A 17,055-nucleotide genomic window follows, 5' to 3' on the forward strand; every position below is an offset into this window, starting at 1 on the left:
TATGAGCACGGCTCACTAGTAATACTTAAAACTTTCCCAGATAAAACACATAACATTTCTATAAATCAGCATTCCCCCCTCTAACCCCCACTGCAGTCAACCCCCTTCTCACTTCTTCAAGAAAGCCATAAAACCCCCATGGTCTAGCTGAGGCAGATATAATAGCTTCAGTTGAGGGCATTGAATGGAGAAACAAAGAAGAAACCTTGTAGTATAATGTTGAGATCTTGAGCATATATTATATATATATTGGTTACTTTTCAGAATAACTCCCTTCTTCTGCTTTGATTCTCAAATTTTCTATGTCTTGTCATGCACAAAATAGAACCAGACACAAGATAAAAGAAGTATACAAGAAAGTAGTCATTGATTTGTGTATATTGCCTCATTGACCACTGAGAGGGAAATGAGCAGAAGTGCTACTTTTGAATAAAATATGAAGTATTCTTTTTTTGTGGTCACATTCAACATCATTTTGTGGCCATATTTGAATGCAAAATGTAATACGAGTCAGCATTTCACAAGTCTCAGCAGCTGCAAATTCTTTGCCTATCTTTAGTGTTGAAGATTCCAGACGCTCTTATAACTGAGATCCATGAATTTACACATTTTATTGCTGGAGAAGATTTAGATACCCGAATGACTGTATCTACAAAAAGAATATAGTCTTAATGCATGACTTAGCCAGTTGAATGCTTTATAAAGTTGTCATATTTTTTATTTATTTTTTCTTGACTTTGTCATTTTATAGCTTCCAGGAAGCTATGGGTTTTCTTGCCTAGAGGAAGTGATAAATGTGAAGGTTCCAATGGAGGGTAGAAGACCTGCATCCGTTTTCAGTGTATAAGAGAGAGGTGAAAGGAAGGCAGTTGGAGTAGTAAATCTTTGTGGTGCTGGATCTCTGTGTTGCTGGCAGAAGTTACAAGTTATAACATTTATTCATCACATCTCAGACTTCTTTTGTATCCTTCTGTAATCCTACTCCTTCCTGAAACAATTTGCTTTGTCTTCTAGTTTGCAGTAACCTATAATAAGACGCAAGTTCTCTGATTGTTACCAGTTGTGAGCAAGGCTGCCAAAACCACAAGCTTCTCTTGTTTTCTCACATCATGCATTTGAAGATGTACACAATATTCCAAAAACTTGTCAACCTGTGGTTTCTGAGAAAGCTCTCCAATGTACCTCCTCCATTATCTTTGTCTCTGTCCACATAAATTATCAATGGCAAATATTTGCCATTGAAAATTATTTGACAGTATGCAACAAAAAACTTGTCTGTGGAAGAAATATATTGTCCTATGTCATCCTAAGATTTAAAACAGGCCGGGATTCCTAATGAAACCTCAAGTAGTGGCAGAAAGATTTAATATTTAGCATAGGACCCTGTATATTCCCTCTGGTGTTAGAGAGACATTGGATTTATTATGGCTGGTTTTTTATATTTTCAGTTGGATGTTTCCATTTTTATTTCTGCTTCCCAGACAGTTAAAGGTGAACCTGATACCTGCTTCACCCAGCACCAGATTATCAGGTCAAACTTGACTGGCCTACTTTAAACCATTTCTCCTCCTCTTCCCTTTTCGAAAATCCGTCTTGATAAAGAGTTCTGGTGTGTTTTGTATTATTTTGGTTATTCTTGATAAAAGAATTCCCTTTGCTTTTGGATTTTGCTTTGAACCAAAAGAGATCCCTACAACCCATCTCACATGAAATAGCAGAATGTGCTAGCTTGTCCTCAGCTATGTAGCAATTCTATTTTGTCCTTCAGGAGTTTTATGGTTACTGTATCCACAGTTGTTGTTGTTTTATTCCTCCCTTGCTTTTCTTGAGGTAAGCACACGAAAAGTGTAGCTGTAGCAGTCTGCTTGTTTTGCTTCCATATATTATGGTGAGGCTGGTGCCCTGAGCAGAGAACTTGCAACACAACATTATTGGATGAAATGGGCCACAACTTTATTGATTACATCCATTGGAGCATTGGAAAGGCATAGGGCAATGGATCTGCTGCATCGAACAGTCCCTTGTGGTTTGATGTTCCCTTCTCCAGCATGCCTGCTGAGCACCACAGGATTAAGCACAAAGAAAGGGCACCGCGTATTCTATCAAGACTGTAGAAAAGCAACCTACTGCAGTAAATTTAAAGACACAGTACCGAATTATAATCTAAAAATACAATGTCTTTATATGATATAATAGATGACACACAACATAGGAAATAGGTGATAACAACACAACACAGTCCTCAGGATGGCAAGTGATGTGCAGCTGTCATGGTGTCACCAGATGGCCCCTGTCACCTAGGATAAAGCCTACAACAGCCCCGCCTGTACATGTACCCTTTGACTTTGCCCCAGATCCCATAAGGGCCCCAATAAATGCAGAGTGGAGTGCCCAGATCGCATGCTCACCACAGCGAATCCAGTCCAAAGCCTCAAAACTGCCCAAAGTTGTAACAGGCCAGCACAGAATGTCTCCTGTCCCGAGGGAGGGCAGGAGAGAGCTCCATCTCCTCTGATGTCACAGTAAGGAATGGTGATAACCACATGGCTGCAAGAGAGGAGCCCAGCCATGCCTGCGTTTCTCCCTCTGCACTCACTGGCACGGTTCTTTGCCTCTGCTACAGCCTCGCCCCCACCTGCGACATTGCCCACCAGTGAATCAGTGGACTTCCTTTTTCAGTTATGTATGTGCCACAGGAATACTGTGGCAGCATGCTTGTTTTTCACTTTGTGAACATGCAGAACAAACATGTACTGCAGATGTATATTTGCTTTGTTCCAGTTTAATGATCATGGCTTCCCCCAAATTATCCCAGGAATTGTAGTAAAGGGCTTCTGATTCTTGAATAGAGAACCGTAGTGCTCCCAAATCAGAAAGCTATAAATCCAGAGATTCTCTGGATGGACTGAATGGCTGTTGGACCCAGTATATGTCAGTAGTGTAGTTATGCACTTAGTATCACTGCCAGGAAGATGAACAGGCGGCAACATTTCCTCTCTGTCTTGTATAGCTTGTCTGAATATGTGAGTGATTGCTGGCTACAGCTGATGCATTTGCTCAAATTATTTGGTAAGTGGGTTTTAGCGGGAAGAGAGAACTTCCTACATACTAGCTGATGAAATACTAGATATCCTATATTTTGTCTTTTAAAGAACATGTATGATTTGAAAATAAGTTAATTTATTTTACATTTTTATGGCAAATCTTTGGTATTAAGCCAGGAAGATATTCCTATGATATTCTGAGATTCTGCTGTTTGAAGATAGGAAAAATTTTGCTTGCCTTGAAATATAAATACTTTTGTTTGTTGATATAAAGTATTGTTATTCTTTTGATCAGCTGTTACAGTTTTAACAGTTAAAAATTTCAAATAAGTTCTCTTGCAATATGTTGCTTAATTGCAGCAACTTCAGCATGTTGCCAATGGAGGGTTTGGCAGGCATTGTTTGCTTCCCAGCTCTGTTTATATCCAGGATCATTATTCTACGTTTTTATGTGTATGCTTAACTCGGAGCACATGAAATTTTTCACATGTTTTAAGTACATGTGTAACCAGTCTCAGAACTGAAAACAAAATAGTTTAAATAGTTTTGGAGGCTATCATTGTTTCTGAAAGCTTAGATTGGACACCTGTGTAGTAGGCTAGGGCACTTGCAGCTGCGCTCAAAGCATCTAAATTTCTTACAATGCAATGTCTCCTCCAGACTAAACCTATTTAAATCAATTAGACTGAAACAATTCAACATGGGACTGCATTATTAATTTTTGAAAAACTGCATAGCCAAGAGAATGCATGAAACATACTCAGTTAAAATTTACACACATAATGTCAGTCACCTCAAAATCTGTATATGTGGGCATGTATAGTTTGAAACCTGCATGGAACCTCACAGCAGTCCTTCCTCCCCTCCCTCTCCATTTCCCAAGCATATATATGTGTTATAAACCCCAAATCATAGTCTCATATGCTGTGGAATGTGTGTCTCATGGCAAGTGTAAAGCTTCTTGTTCATCTTCTGTACTCATATATATATGTCACATTAATGACCTAATGTGTATTGCAGATTATCATGTGAAGCCTGAAAACTTGAGGTATCATTCCATAGTAACAGGGCTACTGAGAGTGATAGTATAAAATTCCAGTAAGACATTAATTAATTTCAAATTTCTATTCCACCCTCCCCGCAAGTGGGCTCAGGGCGGATAACAACATATTAAAATACGAAATACAATTAAAACAACATATTAAAATGCAATAAAAATCCATACACACTTAAAAAAGGATAGTGGGCAGCCTTCACAGGGAGAGTTAAGATTTTATACACACACACACGTTTTTTTCCCAGCCAGCCTCAGCCAGATGCCTGGCAGAACAACTCTGTCTTGCAGGCCCGGTGGAAGGATAGTAGGTCCTGCCGGGCCCTGATTTCAGCAGATAGAGTGTTCCACCAGGTGGGAGCCAGAACCGAAAAGGCACTCAAGCATCTTCAGTTTGTTCTTTTAAATGTGAGGGGACCACTGAAGGATCTTTTTCTGCGGGCCATGATAGCTGTCAGCAGCCCTACATTTATGAATTCTAATGTTGCACCATTTGCCTAATTTTGCCTTAGACTAATATTTCAGGTTATCATCTTCTATGATAGTAGAATATTCTTAATGTATTGCACTAGAGGAATGTCTTCAGAAGTGTGAGGGTATATAGATTATGTTTACCAAAAGATAGGTCCATAAAGATGGCTGTCATTTTTATAGAACTTAATACAATTAAGCAATTAATACAAAAGAGTGTTTTCTGTGTCTCTAAAATCTGATGCCTGTCAGGCTCTGCACTAGGAAATCATGGTACTTGGGTCAAGTATGAGCAGGTTGGATGCTGTGTGAGAAATTAAATGGGTGTGCTGAATATTACGATAAAGGTATACTTTCAAATCTGGAGGTATCTGAAATCATAGAGTTAGTGGTGCTGGTCCATGGAGGAACAAAGCAATAATAACCTGGACAACAGAAAGTAAGACAGCATAGCTGAGAATAAAAGAAAGAAAGTGAAGCATCAGAGCAAATGCAAATGCGTAAGAAGCAGCCAGTTGCTTTTTTTATACTAAAGGAGCAAGCTGGCCCATTGTTACCACATGTGGTTGGGAAGACGTGCGTGCTAGACACATGTTCATGTCAATGAAACCCATTCCCAGTTTCCATTCTAGCACAAGCCAAGCACAAGAAACGAACTTTTCTTCCACTGCCTCTCCTTTTTTTAAAGGAGCTGCAGGCATATAGAGGATGATCTATTGCAACAAACTGTTTTAACAAAGGGACAAAACTCTTGGGCAAGTTCTAAAAAGACCACTGAGATCTGATACCTTGGAAAGGGGATTTATCGAGCAGGATATAAAATACATGCAGACAGCCAGAATAATGTCACAGACATAAATAGCACTGAATACTAACATGTCCACAAGAAATGCAAATATTCCAAATAATGACACCCCCCCCCCCCAAACACAAACTGTGAAGTGTTTCTTAATAGAAGAGAGAAAGATTGGAGATGGAGAGCAGAGAGGAAAGCTGGGAGGTGTATTGCATATGCTGGTAGGATTCTCAGCAGTGAAGTCATTGAGGGATGGGCCCAAGAACCTAGGTGCTGATAATCCAAAGGAGACTCAGAACTACAAAGCAGGAGTAGGAGGTTTGGTGGAGCTGCACTGGGGACAGAAGCAAAAAGCCCAAGTAAAGGTCTAGATAAATTGGGAAGAGGGAAGCAAGTAATGTCTGTCAGAAATTGGAAGTTTCTGAAACAGCAGTCTAGGGTGATGCCAGCAGAAATGGATATTTGGAGTAGATGCTGATTGCAGGATGTATAAAAGCTGAACACAAAGAATTTGATTTTCCTGAGCTTGGGAGGAGAGTAGAGGCGAGTTCACAGGTTAGCTTCCTGACTGTCAGGTGCCTGGGGGGTGGGGGAGATATGTTGAAGGATGTTGCAGGAAAACGTCCAAATAATGAAGAGAAGTCTTGAGCAAGCAAGAGGTGTATTAGAAGTGATTTTGGCAGAGTAACCAAACAGTGGTTATGGATATCAACTTTCTAGTCTTGAGTGCTGTGAGAGGAGGAAATCTCATTAACTCATGGCAAGGTAAATTGGAGTTCCATTGTTAGGGAGGAATGCTACCATTAACAAAAGTCCATTGGGCCAGAATCACCGTGATTTATTTGCTGAAAAGCTGAGTAATTTGAGTAACAGTCTATTTTTTTTAAATGTTTGTGGGTTAGTATCTCTTTCCACTGTATATAATACCTTCTGGTTTAAATCTGCTAGATTTTTTCTGTCTTGCACCGTCTCTGCTGGTTCTTGGCCTTTGTGCTAGTAATGGCATGAAATGTTTTGTGAGCCTGTGGTAGTGGCAGAGATGAGTTCGTCAGATGGCAGGAGATAAAATAGCCTAGCAAAATGAAGGCTTGGTAGCAGCACCAAGACGTCATTATAGGCTACATAGTATATTTACCTGATTAAATGATAAAAATAGTGACTAAATTAAAACAATTTCCTTTTTTTTTCAATTCTGTGAAAAGAAACTTCCCTGGAATAATCCTCAAAATGTTAAATGTTGACTTTCACATACAGAGTTAAGACTGGCTTTGTAGATTATTTAAAATCCATTGCAAAGGAAAACTCAAAAACAATTTTTAACTTAATCTAAGCTACCCAGAATGGTTTCCTGCGCTCAATCAGCTTTCCTTTCTGAATAATTTTAATAACTTGATTTCCTTCCCTTTCAGCTTCTGAATCGTAAAGACAAGACCACCTATGAGAAGCTGGATTACTTAATGTCTAAGGAAGATAATTATAAAAGGATGCGGGAATACATCAGATGCTTGAAGATGGTCCCCTGTATTCCTTATTTAGGTAAGTGTGAACATTGTTGTCTTGTTCTGCTGAAAACAGTCTTCAATAAGATATCTTTCCTGGTTCTAAAAGGGATACTGGATCCCAACCACATGTTAAACCAGTGTGGTTCAGTTAGACTGTGTGTGAAATTTCCTTGCAACTGGGAATGTGGCTGTTGCCCTCCTGCCATGTGATGAGGTGAAAGTCTCCATTTTCTGAGCTGTGGAGAATGTGAAACAGCCAGAGCAGAATAGGTCCTTTATCCTAACACAGAGGTTCTCTCATGAGGGTGCTACACCAGAGCCCCTCCTCCCTTCAAAGCTCTCCAAGGTCACTGGCTGCTTTGGTCTGATGGAAAATTCCTATCTGCCCTAAATATGGCGAACAGTGTGAACCAAGGCTGATTTTCCAAGTCTTCCTGAAAAAATGTACTTGAAATTCAGTCCGCTATATCCCGTGTCCTGTCTCTAAATGTTTCTGTGCTTGATACTCAAGAAAAAGGGAAAAACCTCCCAAGTTCTTACATGGACAAAAAAAATTATTTCCGGAATAAACTGACTAGAACAGGACTAAAGATATTCTCTCTATGTAACATACTTTATTGAACATGGCCAATTGATTCTTCTATTAGATTTAGTGTTTTCCTCTGCAGATTCCTACCGAACAATATGGTCTTTAGAGGTTAAAATAGAAAGATTTCATCTTTATTGTGGCTGATATTCATCTGTGATATGTGACGCTGGATATCTGTATGGTGTTTCTTTAGTATAGAAATTGCAGGGATTCACACCCTCACACATTCACATTTTCATTTGCTGCTTTCCAGAATTGGAAAGGTATTGATTTTAGTGATCAGATACGTTTCTTTTCACATACTTCCTAAAACTGCAAACTTCTAGAGCACAGAAATAGTAAAATAATATACTCCCTGCCATATGTGCATAGACCTCCTCAAAGTTTAGTATTTGAATGTGGGTAAGAGGACCCTCATTAACTCATTTTCTTTGGGCTTTTCACTGTGTATGCTTTGGCTTCAATCCTATGACGTGTTTCTGTGTTTATTTTGTGACTGCTGAAGAACTATTCAGCAAATCTTTCTGCTCTCTTTTTATCTAAAAGCTGGGTATATTTAATGATAAGATGTTCCTCAAATGTTGAGGTAGGCACCATTTGTGAATCCTGGGTCTGCTCATATGATTGGGGGATAGTGTTGCTGTGTTGTCTGTATATGTGGGGGGTCCTAATTCATTATGTCTGAGATAACTGTTCCTGGCTGAGTTGTGTGTGTATTCTTTGTATGTGCCAGATTGTCAGAAATTACTAGATTGTAGTGACAAGTATAAATTTGTGTATGTGGAAAGGGGTTACATACACAATAAAGCTCTTGCCTCCCTCTGCCCACCCTCCCCTTGTATAAAAGTTGTTAATACTTAGTTTTGCTGATTTTCTTTCCCTGGTGCTTTCTCCATTGGTGATACTGGAGACAATTATGCTTAATTTTTGATATCTAGGCTTTTCATTTGGTGTGAACCTCAGTGTTAATGGTACAGGGCCATAGTAAAAAAGAAAATGAGGAAAGACTACCTAAAACACTACTTTTTTGAGCAAGAGGACAATGTGGAACTATAGAGATTAATTTATTTCATTTGTATTTTGCCTTTCTCCCACATGGGGGACCCAAAGCAGCTTACCTCAGTCCCTTCTTCTTCATTTTATCCTCACAACAACCCTGTGAGGTAAGTTAGGTAGCGAATACATGTGGGTCTGGCCCAAGGTCTCCCAATAAGCTTCCATGGCAAAATACGGATTCTAATCTGAGTTTCCAAGATCATAGTCTAGCACTCTATCTGTAACCACTATACCATGAAGACATTTTAATTTGTTGCATCCATTGTGACTGACACTAGCTGATGAAATCAGTTAACAGATGAAGATATTTTTTCTTTCCTTTATCTGTACTACATCTTTGGCACAGAAGATCTTTTGATGCCGTTCTCTTAACTATCATCCGTTAAATTTCACATAACCTTTTATTCCGTCTAGGGCTAATATTTTGCTTGTAACTTTTGGTTCTCAAGATCTTTCCTTGCTTCTACCCCAGTAAACTCTTATTTGGCCCTCCTCCCTAGTTGTGTGTGCATTTTTTTATATATAGATAAGTTTATTACTGTATTTATATATGTATTTTAAAAGTAATTTTAATGCTTTAATTATCTTTTTGACGTCTTGGGGATTTTAGGTGGAAAGATTACATATAAATATTTTAAATGAATAAATAAAACTTCCCTTTCTATATTTAGTGTTAGTATTATAGCTAGGGTTGCCAAGTCCCCTTACTGTCCCTACGGGAGGCTAGGGACCTGCCTCTTACCTTTGCAGCCTAATGTTGATGGTGAGGAGGAGGGCAGGGGCATGGCGACAAACTGAGACCACACAAATGACTGGGTGAAAAAATTGGCCACAACTGTATTGAAACAACTGGTAAGGAGCATTGGCAGTCATATGGATTGGATCCCCAATCATCGGCTGGCCTGCCTGCCAGCTGATGGACCCTCCCCCCTCAGACCCCTGCTGAGAGGGGGAACCAAGGAGTGGCGTTAGGTGGGGAGATCATATGGGTGTACACCTCTCCATGATTCCCCTGCCACCTGGTAGTGAGTCAGCCCTGGCAGCCCCCGAGCTGGGCATGCACCTCCGTGACTCAATCCCAAGATTCCTTATGGGAACCCCCTTAACAGGAACCAGGGTGGAGTCCCTGCTTCCCCCCAAAAGAGATCCGATCCAATGACCAACCGCTATGACAAGTTGTGACAAGACAAGCAACTAACCCCAAAACAGAAAGGGAGCAGTGGGTGGGATTTCGCAGCCAGGAGCAGAATGCGGCAGAGCAGGGCGGGTGCCTGCTTAAGTGCCGAGCTGGCGGACCAGAGGGAAGACTGCTTCCCCAAGGTCCGGCAGCTAGCCCCACCCCACCCCTTGCCTCCCGGCCGCCGCTGATTGGCCAGCCGGGATTCAAATCTGTTGGCTGTCGGCTTGCCCAGAGGGACGCCGGGCAAGCCGACATGGTGGCTGCCGCGCCCGCCCAGCCTCCCCACCCTGCGGCTGCAAACCGAACGCCCGGTAAGTCGGGCGCTCACGCTTCTTGTGGCCCAGCATGCTTCACTCAGCCCGCGCCCTGTCACTTCCAGTGGGTGCAGGAGCACGCATGCACTTCTCAGCAGGCCGATTTGGGTCTTAAACAGGCCTGATTTGACCTGTTTGGGGCCCAAGTTTGCCTGCTGCAAAGGACACACACGCTCTTGGCGTCACAATGATGTCATTCCCAAGAGTGACATAATCGCACTGATTCCGGGAGCGTGCCTAGGAGGCCCGTTCCTGCACCCTTCTCCCCTGCCAGGTGAGTGGGGGGGGGGCGGTGGAGAGTGAAAGAGGGGGATCCCCTGCCCCCACCAGGGGAATGGGATCCTTAAATGCAGCTCAGGTTCTCAGGTGGATGCTTTTCAATATTCACTCTGTCTATTCCAACATACTAGTCTTGTAGGTAGTTGCTATAGCATCAGCATTAATTATGTGTTGTTCTATTTCTCTGCTTCAGGAGAACCGGTTAACTGACAATGACCTTAAGAAGCATGGATGAATTGTTTGCAAGAAGTGTAACATATTTTTGCAACTTGTTTTAAAAACGTGGTTTTTAAAAATACAAAACATTTTCACTGTGATTTTCCCCATTTGAGGGCTATTATGTTATCTGAAATTTAAAAACAGCTGCTGAAAGAATTGCCAAGAACTTGGTAGTTGTTGCAGTTGGGAGTGGCATGCTGTGGAAAAGAAAGCGAGCTGGAATTAATGAAGTAGTATTAACATCAAAGGAAATATTTCCAGGATCTTCTCTGCCTGTAATTTTTATGGCTGGAAGAAGAAAGGAAGTGAGGAGAAGCTCTAGATTTTTATTCAAGATTATGAGGTTGACTTTTAGTTGAACACTGCACAATTTTTGTGGTTTGAGGAAATAGTGGCTTTTGAGAACTTTTTAAAAAATTCCAGAACCTTTTCCAAATTCCGTAACTTTTTATTCCTTAGACCATCAACCTCAATTATATATTCCGTGTGAAGTTAGGTATTATGTCGGACCGCGCTAGCATTTATCATGGGTTATTTCAAGGTTATATTATTTGTCACATCTGAAGCATAAAATGAATGATACCAGCATATCAAAATACATTCATAACCTTGGTGTGTAGTACATATAGTATCTGGCGTAAAGTCTAGATATCAGTGTCATCACATGTGCCTCAGCTAGTAAAATCACGGCTTTAAACATTTTTGTTGCTGGTCCAGCTCTGTGCATATATACAAAAACTTTCTGTGTTATTCTTTTATAGCTCCCATGGAAGGCAGTGGGCTTTTGACATTTACTTCTGGGCATGCTGACAGGGATTTTGAGCATGCTAAACTCAAATTGGGGGAAAATGTTTATTAGGTTTTAGAAACCTAACTTATTTGTTGAATCCACTTTTAATTTTAAAGGGTATTTCTCCACAGGGCTCAACTGGAGTAAGATTTAAAAGATTCTTCTTTCATATTGGCATCTTTTGCTAATCAATATGCATTTTGTTATCTGCTTGGCAAGAGGAGCTGGAACTCCTTATATTATTACCACTGCAGCCCTTTAGGCTCATTTTATTGCAAAAAAAATGATATGCTGTTATACTTTTGGCAAATCCTCTTGGCTCATATAATTCTGAGGCATCATTAAAGTGAAATAATCTTAATTCAACTTAATCTTAATTCTTCTGTCTTCCGGTGTTTTGGGAGGGGGTTAGTGGATTCAGTGGAGGGGGTTTGCAAAACAGTAGGCAATAAAAGTCCACAAGCACTTCCACTCTCACCACACCATGACATTTCGCTTTGTTTTTCGGGAAAGAATCGACATCTTCATCCCCCGCCCCCCCATAAATCTACCTACTGTACCCTAATACTTCTTTCTGTGTATTGCCTGTTACATATGAATCAGAATTGCTCTTTTTAGCCAAGCTGCCCCCCCCCCCCGGAATCTTTCCTGCTTTGCGTTTTATAGTGAAGGTACTCAACCCTTAATGCATTATTTAAAAATTCTACTGATACTTCCATCATACCTGGGACAATTTCCCCCCCTCCCTCACTCCTTTGAAGACAAATAACCCATCTCCAAGTAGAAAATGTTGCTACTGTCCCTGTTAAATCATCCATCCAACTTCTAGTATGTTAAATGAACAGAGTTCTTGTAAGATTAAAGCAGTTTTATTCTAAAAGTTAAGCCGGTACAGCATACCTGTTGGTGTGTTTGTGAAAGATCTTTTGATAATATAATGGAGTATGAATGGAAGGAAGTGAAGAACAAATTTCTGTATAGCCTGAAACAGTCACAGAAGAGCGTACGGGAATGTTAAGGGCTAGTACACTGGGAGTGACATAGGCAGCTGGCTTAAGGAGGAGCAGTGTGCAGAACCTGTTAAATGAATCGGCAGTCAGAGGCTGCACCTCGCAATACAATATAGTAGAAACTTACCAGATTAAATACAACAGGTTGGTGAAACAGGAAGGAAGAGTTGACTACTAAAAAAGGCAATACTGGGGATCAGGGACCTGCATCATGTACAACGGCAGTGTGGGATGAGGGCTGTGGAATGGAGGGGAATTGGGTGAGATTGAGTGATCCAGTTTACTATACTACACACACTGCTGCCCCTGACAATGAGGTTTCTAGAAATGTTCCTTAATTATGTGGTTAAGAATGGTTGTCATCTGTGTTAGATCTTCAGTGTCACTGCTCTGCAGTGTGTAAGATTACATGAATATAATAATGTACTATTCATTATTTATACATGTATACATATGCATATGTATGTATATTGTGTATTAGGATGTATAGCAGCCTCTGTTATGCTGCATATATGAATAATTAAAAGCTGGTCCATGTGGGGTTTTCAGAGCTTGTCTCCACAAGCCCTGAAGATAATGTGTGTGTGATGTCTAGAGCACAGCTGTTGTGGACAATACCAGAAGGAATTGGTACTGCTGTGATACTTCGTGACCTTTTGGGGGGGGGTGTCTTTTTAAACACAATTTAGCTCTAAAGTGACCCCAGAAAGGCAATAAGAAAAGCCATTGTAGTAATAGAATATCTGGTCTTTTCTTTTTCTGTTTTTTTTTTTTTTGCTTTACTCATTACCTAATGTACATATAAGAATAAAATCAAAAACATCAGAATAATATTTGTTGCTTTTATTAAACATGTTAATTATTACAAGGATAATCTGATAATATATTAAAATCCCTACTTTCATTTATATACAGGACATGCTATGTCAGACATCAATATTTTAACACACATCATACATTAGGAAAGAAATAAATGAGGTAATAAGAGTTTAAAATTTATGGTTTTCACTGGTCTATAACATGTTAAAATAATTTTATTTTGGAAACTTATCTTAGCAGAATACTAGAATGCAGGAATTCAAGTTTCTACAATTGACTTTACAAATACGATGATCTCCTAATTTTTTAATGTTTATATTTGGCAATAATAATGAAATATGAAAAATACAGTTTTAGATTACAAATAGTCTTTCCCACTGATCAAAACCTATTGGGTAAGTGTATATAAATAGGTTATAAATTTATATCCATCATTGGCCTGCAAAGATGGATATTATTACTGTAACTACAGTGCAGATAATGACACTTGGGGTATAAAATAGCTTGAAACCTGTAAGCTATCATTCATATGACAAAGGTATTTATGTTAGATAAATAAAATCAAGGTTGCTTTTGAAATATGTGGGCATTCACTTAAAAATTCTGGTACTGTTTCTATGATGAGAAACACATCTGCTCAGTCAGTTTACAGATAATGACAAATGAAATAACAAAGAAATAAAGGTAAGGATAACAAGCTTAATGAAATTATTCATTTGCCGAAATCAAATATTGCCTTGAGCCCTGAGAGAATATTGGGGCTTTATCTGTGCTATGTCCTATGCAGACTCTTCAAAGCAGACACTGCTTAACAGCTAACAAGAAACAACCACGCTACCTTTCTGTAGTGCTGTACTGGCTACATAGTTTCAGAGGATATAATTTCCTGTGTCAAATGAATTTATTATATAAAAAAGTCTTGCTGTACAGTCCTTAATATGTGCAGTATTGAAAATATGTATATGACATACAAAAATATTTAGTTGATGTGGCAGTATTTTTAGCATCTCAATTTATCTACAGTCCATTTTATTTGACAATTTTTTAAAAGAAAAAATATTTTAATACAAAGTGAGGAGTTTCTTGCCATTTTGGTTCTGGAACAATTCTTCAAAAATACAATATACAAGTCCTCCAGTTAATAGCAGTCAATGTACAGTATATTACATTCTTTGCTGCTTAGAAGATGTGTTATATATAGCACCTCCAAATGTTGTTGCTTTTCATTCAGTGCCTTTCACTTAAAGGCATGAGGAGATTTGTTTTCAGTGGAACGTGTTGGGGTTAGGCCTGATCATCATGACAACTTTCTTCAGTGAATATGAGCCCCCTCGGAATTCAGCCCAGTAGACGCCATCTTGGTATCGACTTCGGTAATGTCCACCCCGATACCAGACACCATTAAGGTTGGAGTGTGCACATGCATTATACCACCATCCACCTTTCTGGTAATGAGCACAGTTACCTATAACAGATAGAGAGAATTACAGTGTGAAAAAGTAGCATGTATCAATTTAGCTAATATTACCTTATATATTCAACTGTTTGGTTTTCTGTATACATTTAAATAAATAATATTTGATGTATATGGGAAGATAATTTTTCTTTGGATACAGAAGGGGACAAAAATGGACCAGCATGATGTTTGAGGTGATGGAATATCCTTTGGATTGGTTTACTAAATAAGTGCATTCATCTCTCCTATAAGATAAGAAATAGGTACCTGTATCATTCTTCCCAGTCTTGTAAGACCACATGGCATGAATTGTTTCCCCTTAGCATATTGTATCAACCCCCGTGTACTCATAGGCCAATCCTGATTTAAAGATGTGTTCTCCTCTTCCCCACCAAATATGTGAGAGAAGTGTTATGAGAGAATGCAAATGAGAGCCAATTTGGTATAGTGGTTAAGAGTGACAAGACTCTAATCTGGAGAACTGGGTTTGATCCACCACTCCTTCGCTTGTAGCCAGCTGGGTGACCTTGGGTCAGTCACAGCTTCACGGAGCTCTCTCAGCCCCACCCATCTCACAGGGTTACTGTTGTGGAGATGATAATAACATTCTTTGTAAACCACTCTGAGTGGGCATTAAGTTGTCCTGAGGGGCGGTATATAAATCAAATGTTATTATTATAAACCTTGTGTTAACCAGAACCCCCCAAATCTCCTTTTCCCACTTACCACTGGACACCATGTCTTTAGCTAACTACTACTATGTTCAACACAAAGTAAGATACCTCATCCCCTTTTTTCCAACCTCTCCATAGTCCGAGATTTCAGATTTGGAAAGATATTTAGTGCTGAGCTTGACACAAGAGTCTTAACCTCCCCCAAATTCAATGGGAAATGTGAAAAACCATATGAAGGGTGGGGTTGTACTGAGTTTCGGAGAGTGGTATAGAAGCAGCATGTCTCTCCTCTCCCCTAAGTCCTCTGTGGCTGTCAGAGAACTTGGAAGTGTTTGGGTTTAAGTCAACTACGGATGATGACTGATAGTCAGCCAAGCCCAGAATTTGTGCACTCCTAATATGGGACTGAGTCTCTTAAATGGATTTCTTTGAACCTTGATTTTTCCTGTTATCTCACTACCCCATGCCACTTTTGGCCAGGGACTGTTTAGGAAGCCATCTGTGAAACCAAGGCAGGCTGAGCATCTCAGGCAGTGAGGCTCCTGGTTTGGGGCTCTTGGCTTAACTTAGCTTTTCTCTCATCCCCGTAATTCTAAATTCTTGCTTTGTGCCTGTTCTGCCTAACCCACTTGCTGGCTGATTGCCTCTATTGGAGATGCAACTGTGTTCTGCAGACAGCTGGCATGGAGTTCTTGGGAAGACATTCTGCAAAAACAGATTTACTTAAGGGTTAGGTTGTGTGGTGTATATCTTTGATGTCTAATAAGAGTAGCTTTGTTTTCAGTTTGTTCAATACGTTATATAAATATAAAATGTTATAAACATTATTTCTCTTAGATACATTCACATAAAACACCTAATAACTTTTGTACCTGTATATACATCGTGATCTCTGTCCAGTGTAGTGAATTGTTTTCCATTATGCCATGTGAAAGAATCTCCAGCATTACCATTGTATCGGCCCAGACGTAGCTTATAATATTCACTTTCTGGCTCCAGTCGGAAACTGGCATATTCAGCAAATACTTTACGGCCTGACCAGTCCTCCATGGTTACTAGCAATTTGTAGTTGCCTTGATTTGTCAGCCAGTAAATATTTTCTAAGCCCAACCAGTACTCTCCATCTATGTTACCAAACCCTTGCTGTAGAAATAAAAGGGGGGGGAGGAGAAAAAATGAATTAACAGAGTGTCAAATTTATAAAACTATCTTACACTATCCTTAATTGCAGTGAGATTATATTACTTTCATAATAATTTCAAGGGAGCTTCCTGGGATGCAGTGTCTTTTCTGAAAATATAATGCTAAGTTCCTTCCTTTGATTTGTCTATTCTCTGCCTTTGTGAGCTATGTGTCAGTAGAAAAATATTATTTTCCAAAAGATGTTGAGGAAGCTATTAAGTGTCTGTCTGGTTTTTTGTGGACCAGTGCTTACCTCTTCGAATTTATGACCAGTGTTGATTCTGACATATTCTCTTATTGGCAGTTTAAGAAAGAGCTCAGGTAAGAAAATACAATTTTCCTTTATTTGGGCAGATTTAGGTTCAAATCATAGGTTGCTGTAACATTGTGGGAGTTGCTTTCTTGTTACTTTTCCCCCTGCTGCTCTGGCTGTATATGCACCTTGGGCCCAAACAGGGCAGGCCAATGCTATGATGCCTTCCTTCAAATGTCATCTGGGCAGGATCAAGGAGAACATATGGGAAAAAACATGGTATTGGTCCTCACGTGGCTCCAAGATGCTTGTTTAGTTACACCTCATTCAATTACATTGTAGTAGAACAGCCTAGGAAGAAGCCACG

The 17,055-nt window shown here is 39.7% G+C and overlaps 2 protein-coding genes across 5 annotated transcripts in view; one reads left to right on the top strand and one right to left on the bottom strand.

Moving 5' to 3' along the window:
- RALGPS1 (Ral GEF with PH domain and SH3 binding motif 1) overlaps positions 1 to 17,055 on the top strand; it is a 283,344-nt gene that overhangs the window by 94,458 nt on the left and 171,831 nt on the right. For all 4 annotated transcript variants that reach the window (XM_054997350.1, XM_054997352.1, XM_054997353.1 and 1 more), the window contains exon 9: positions 6,775 to 6,901. In XM_054997350.1, coding sequence (XP_054853325.1) covers positions 6,775 to 6,901 — 127 coding nt within the window. The remainder of the gene's footprint in view (positions 1 to 6,774; positions 6,902 to 17,055) is intronic.
- Positions 13,133 to 17,055, bottom strand: part of ANGPTL2 (angiopoietin like 2) — a 35,930-nt gene continuing 32,007 nt past the window's right edge. Inside the window, exons 4-5 of the mRNA XM_054997355.1 lie at positions 16,126 to 16,396; positions 13,133 to 14,588 (exon numbers count right to left, since the gene is read on the bottom strand). Of these exons, the coding sequence (XP_054853330.1) occupies positions 14,389 to 14,588; positions 16,126 to 16,396 (471 nt within the window). The 3' untranslated portion in view covers positions 13,133 to 14,388. The remainder of the gene's footprint in view (positions 14,589 to 16,125; positions 16,397 to 17,055) is intronic.

The sequence above is a fragment of the Eublepharis macularius genome, chromosome 14 (genome assembly GCF_028583425.1).
Source record: "Eublepharis macularius isolate TG4126 chromosome 14, MPM_Emac_v1.0, whole genome shotgun sequence".
Lineage (NCBI taxonomy): Eukaryota > Metazoa > Chordata > Lepidosauria > Squamata > Eublepharidae > Eublepharis > Eublepharis macularius.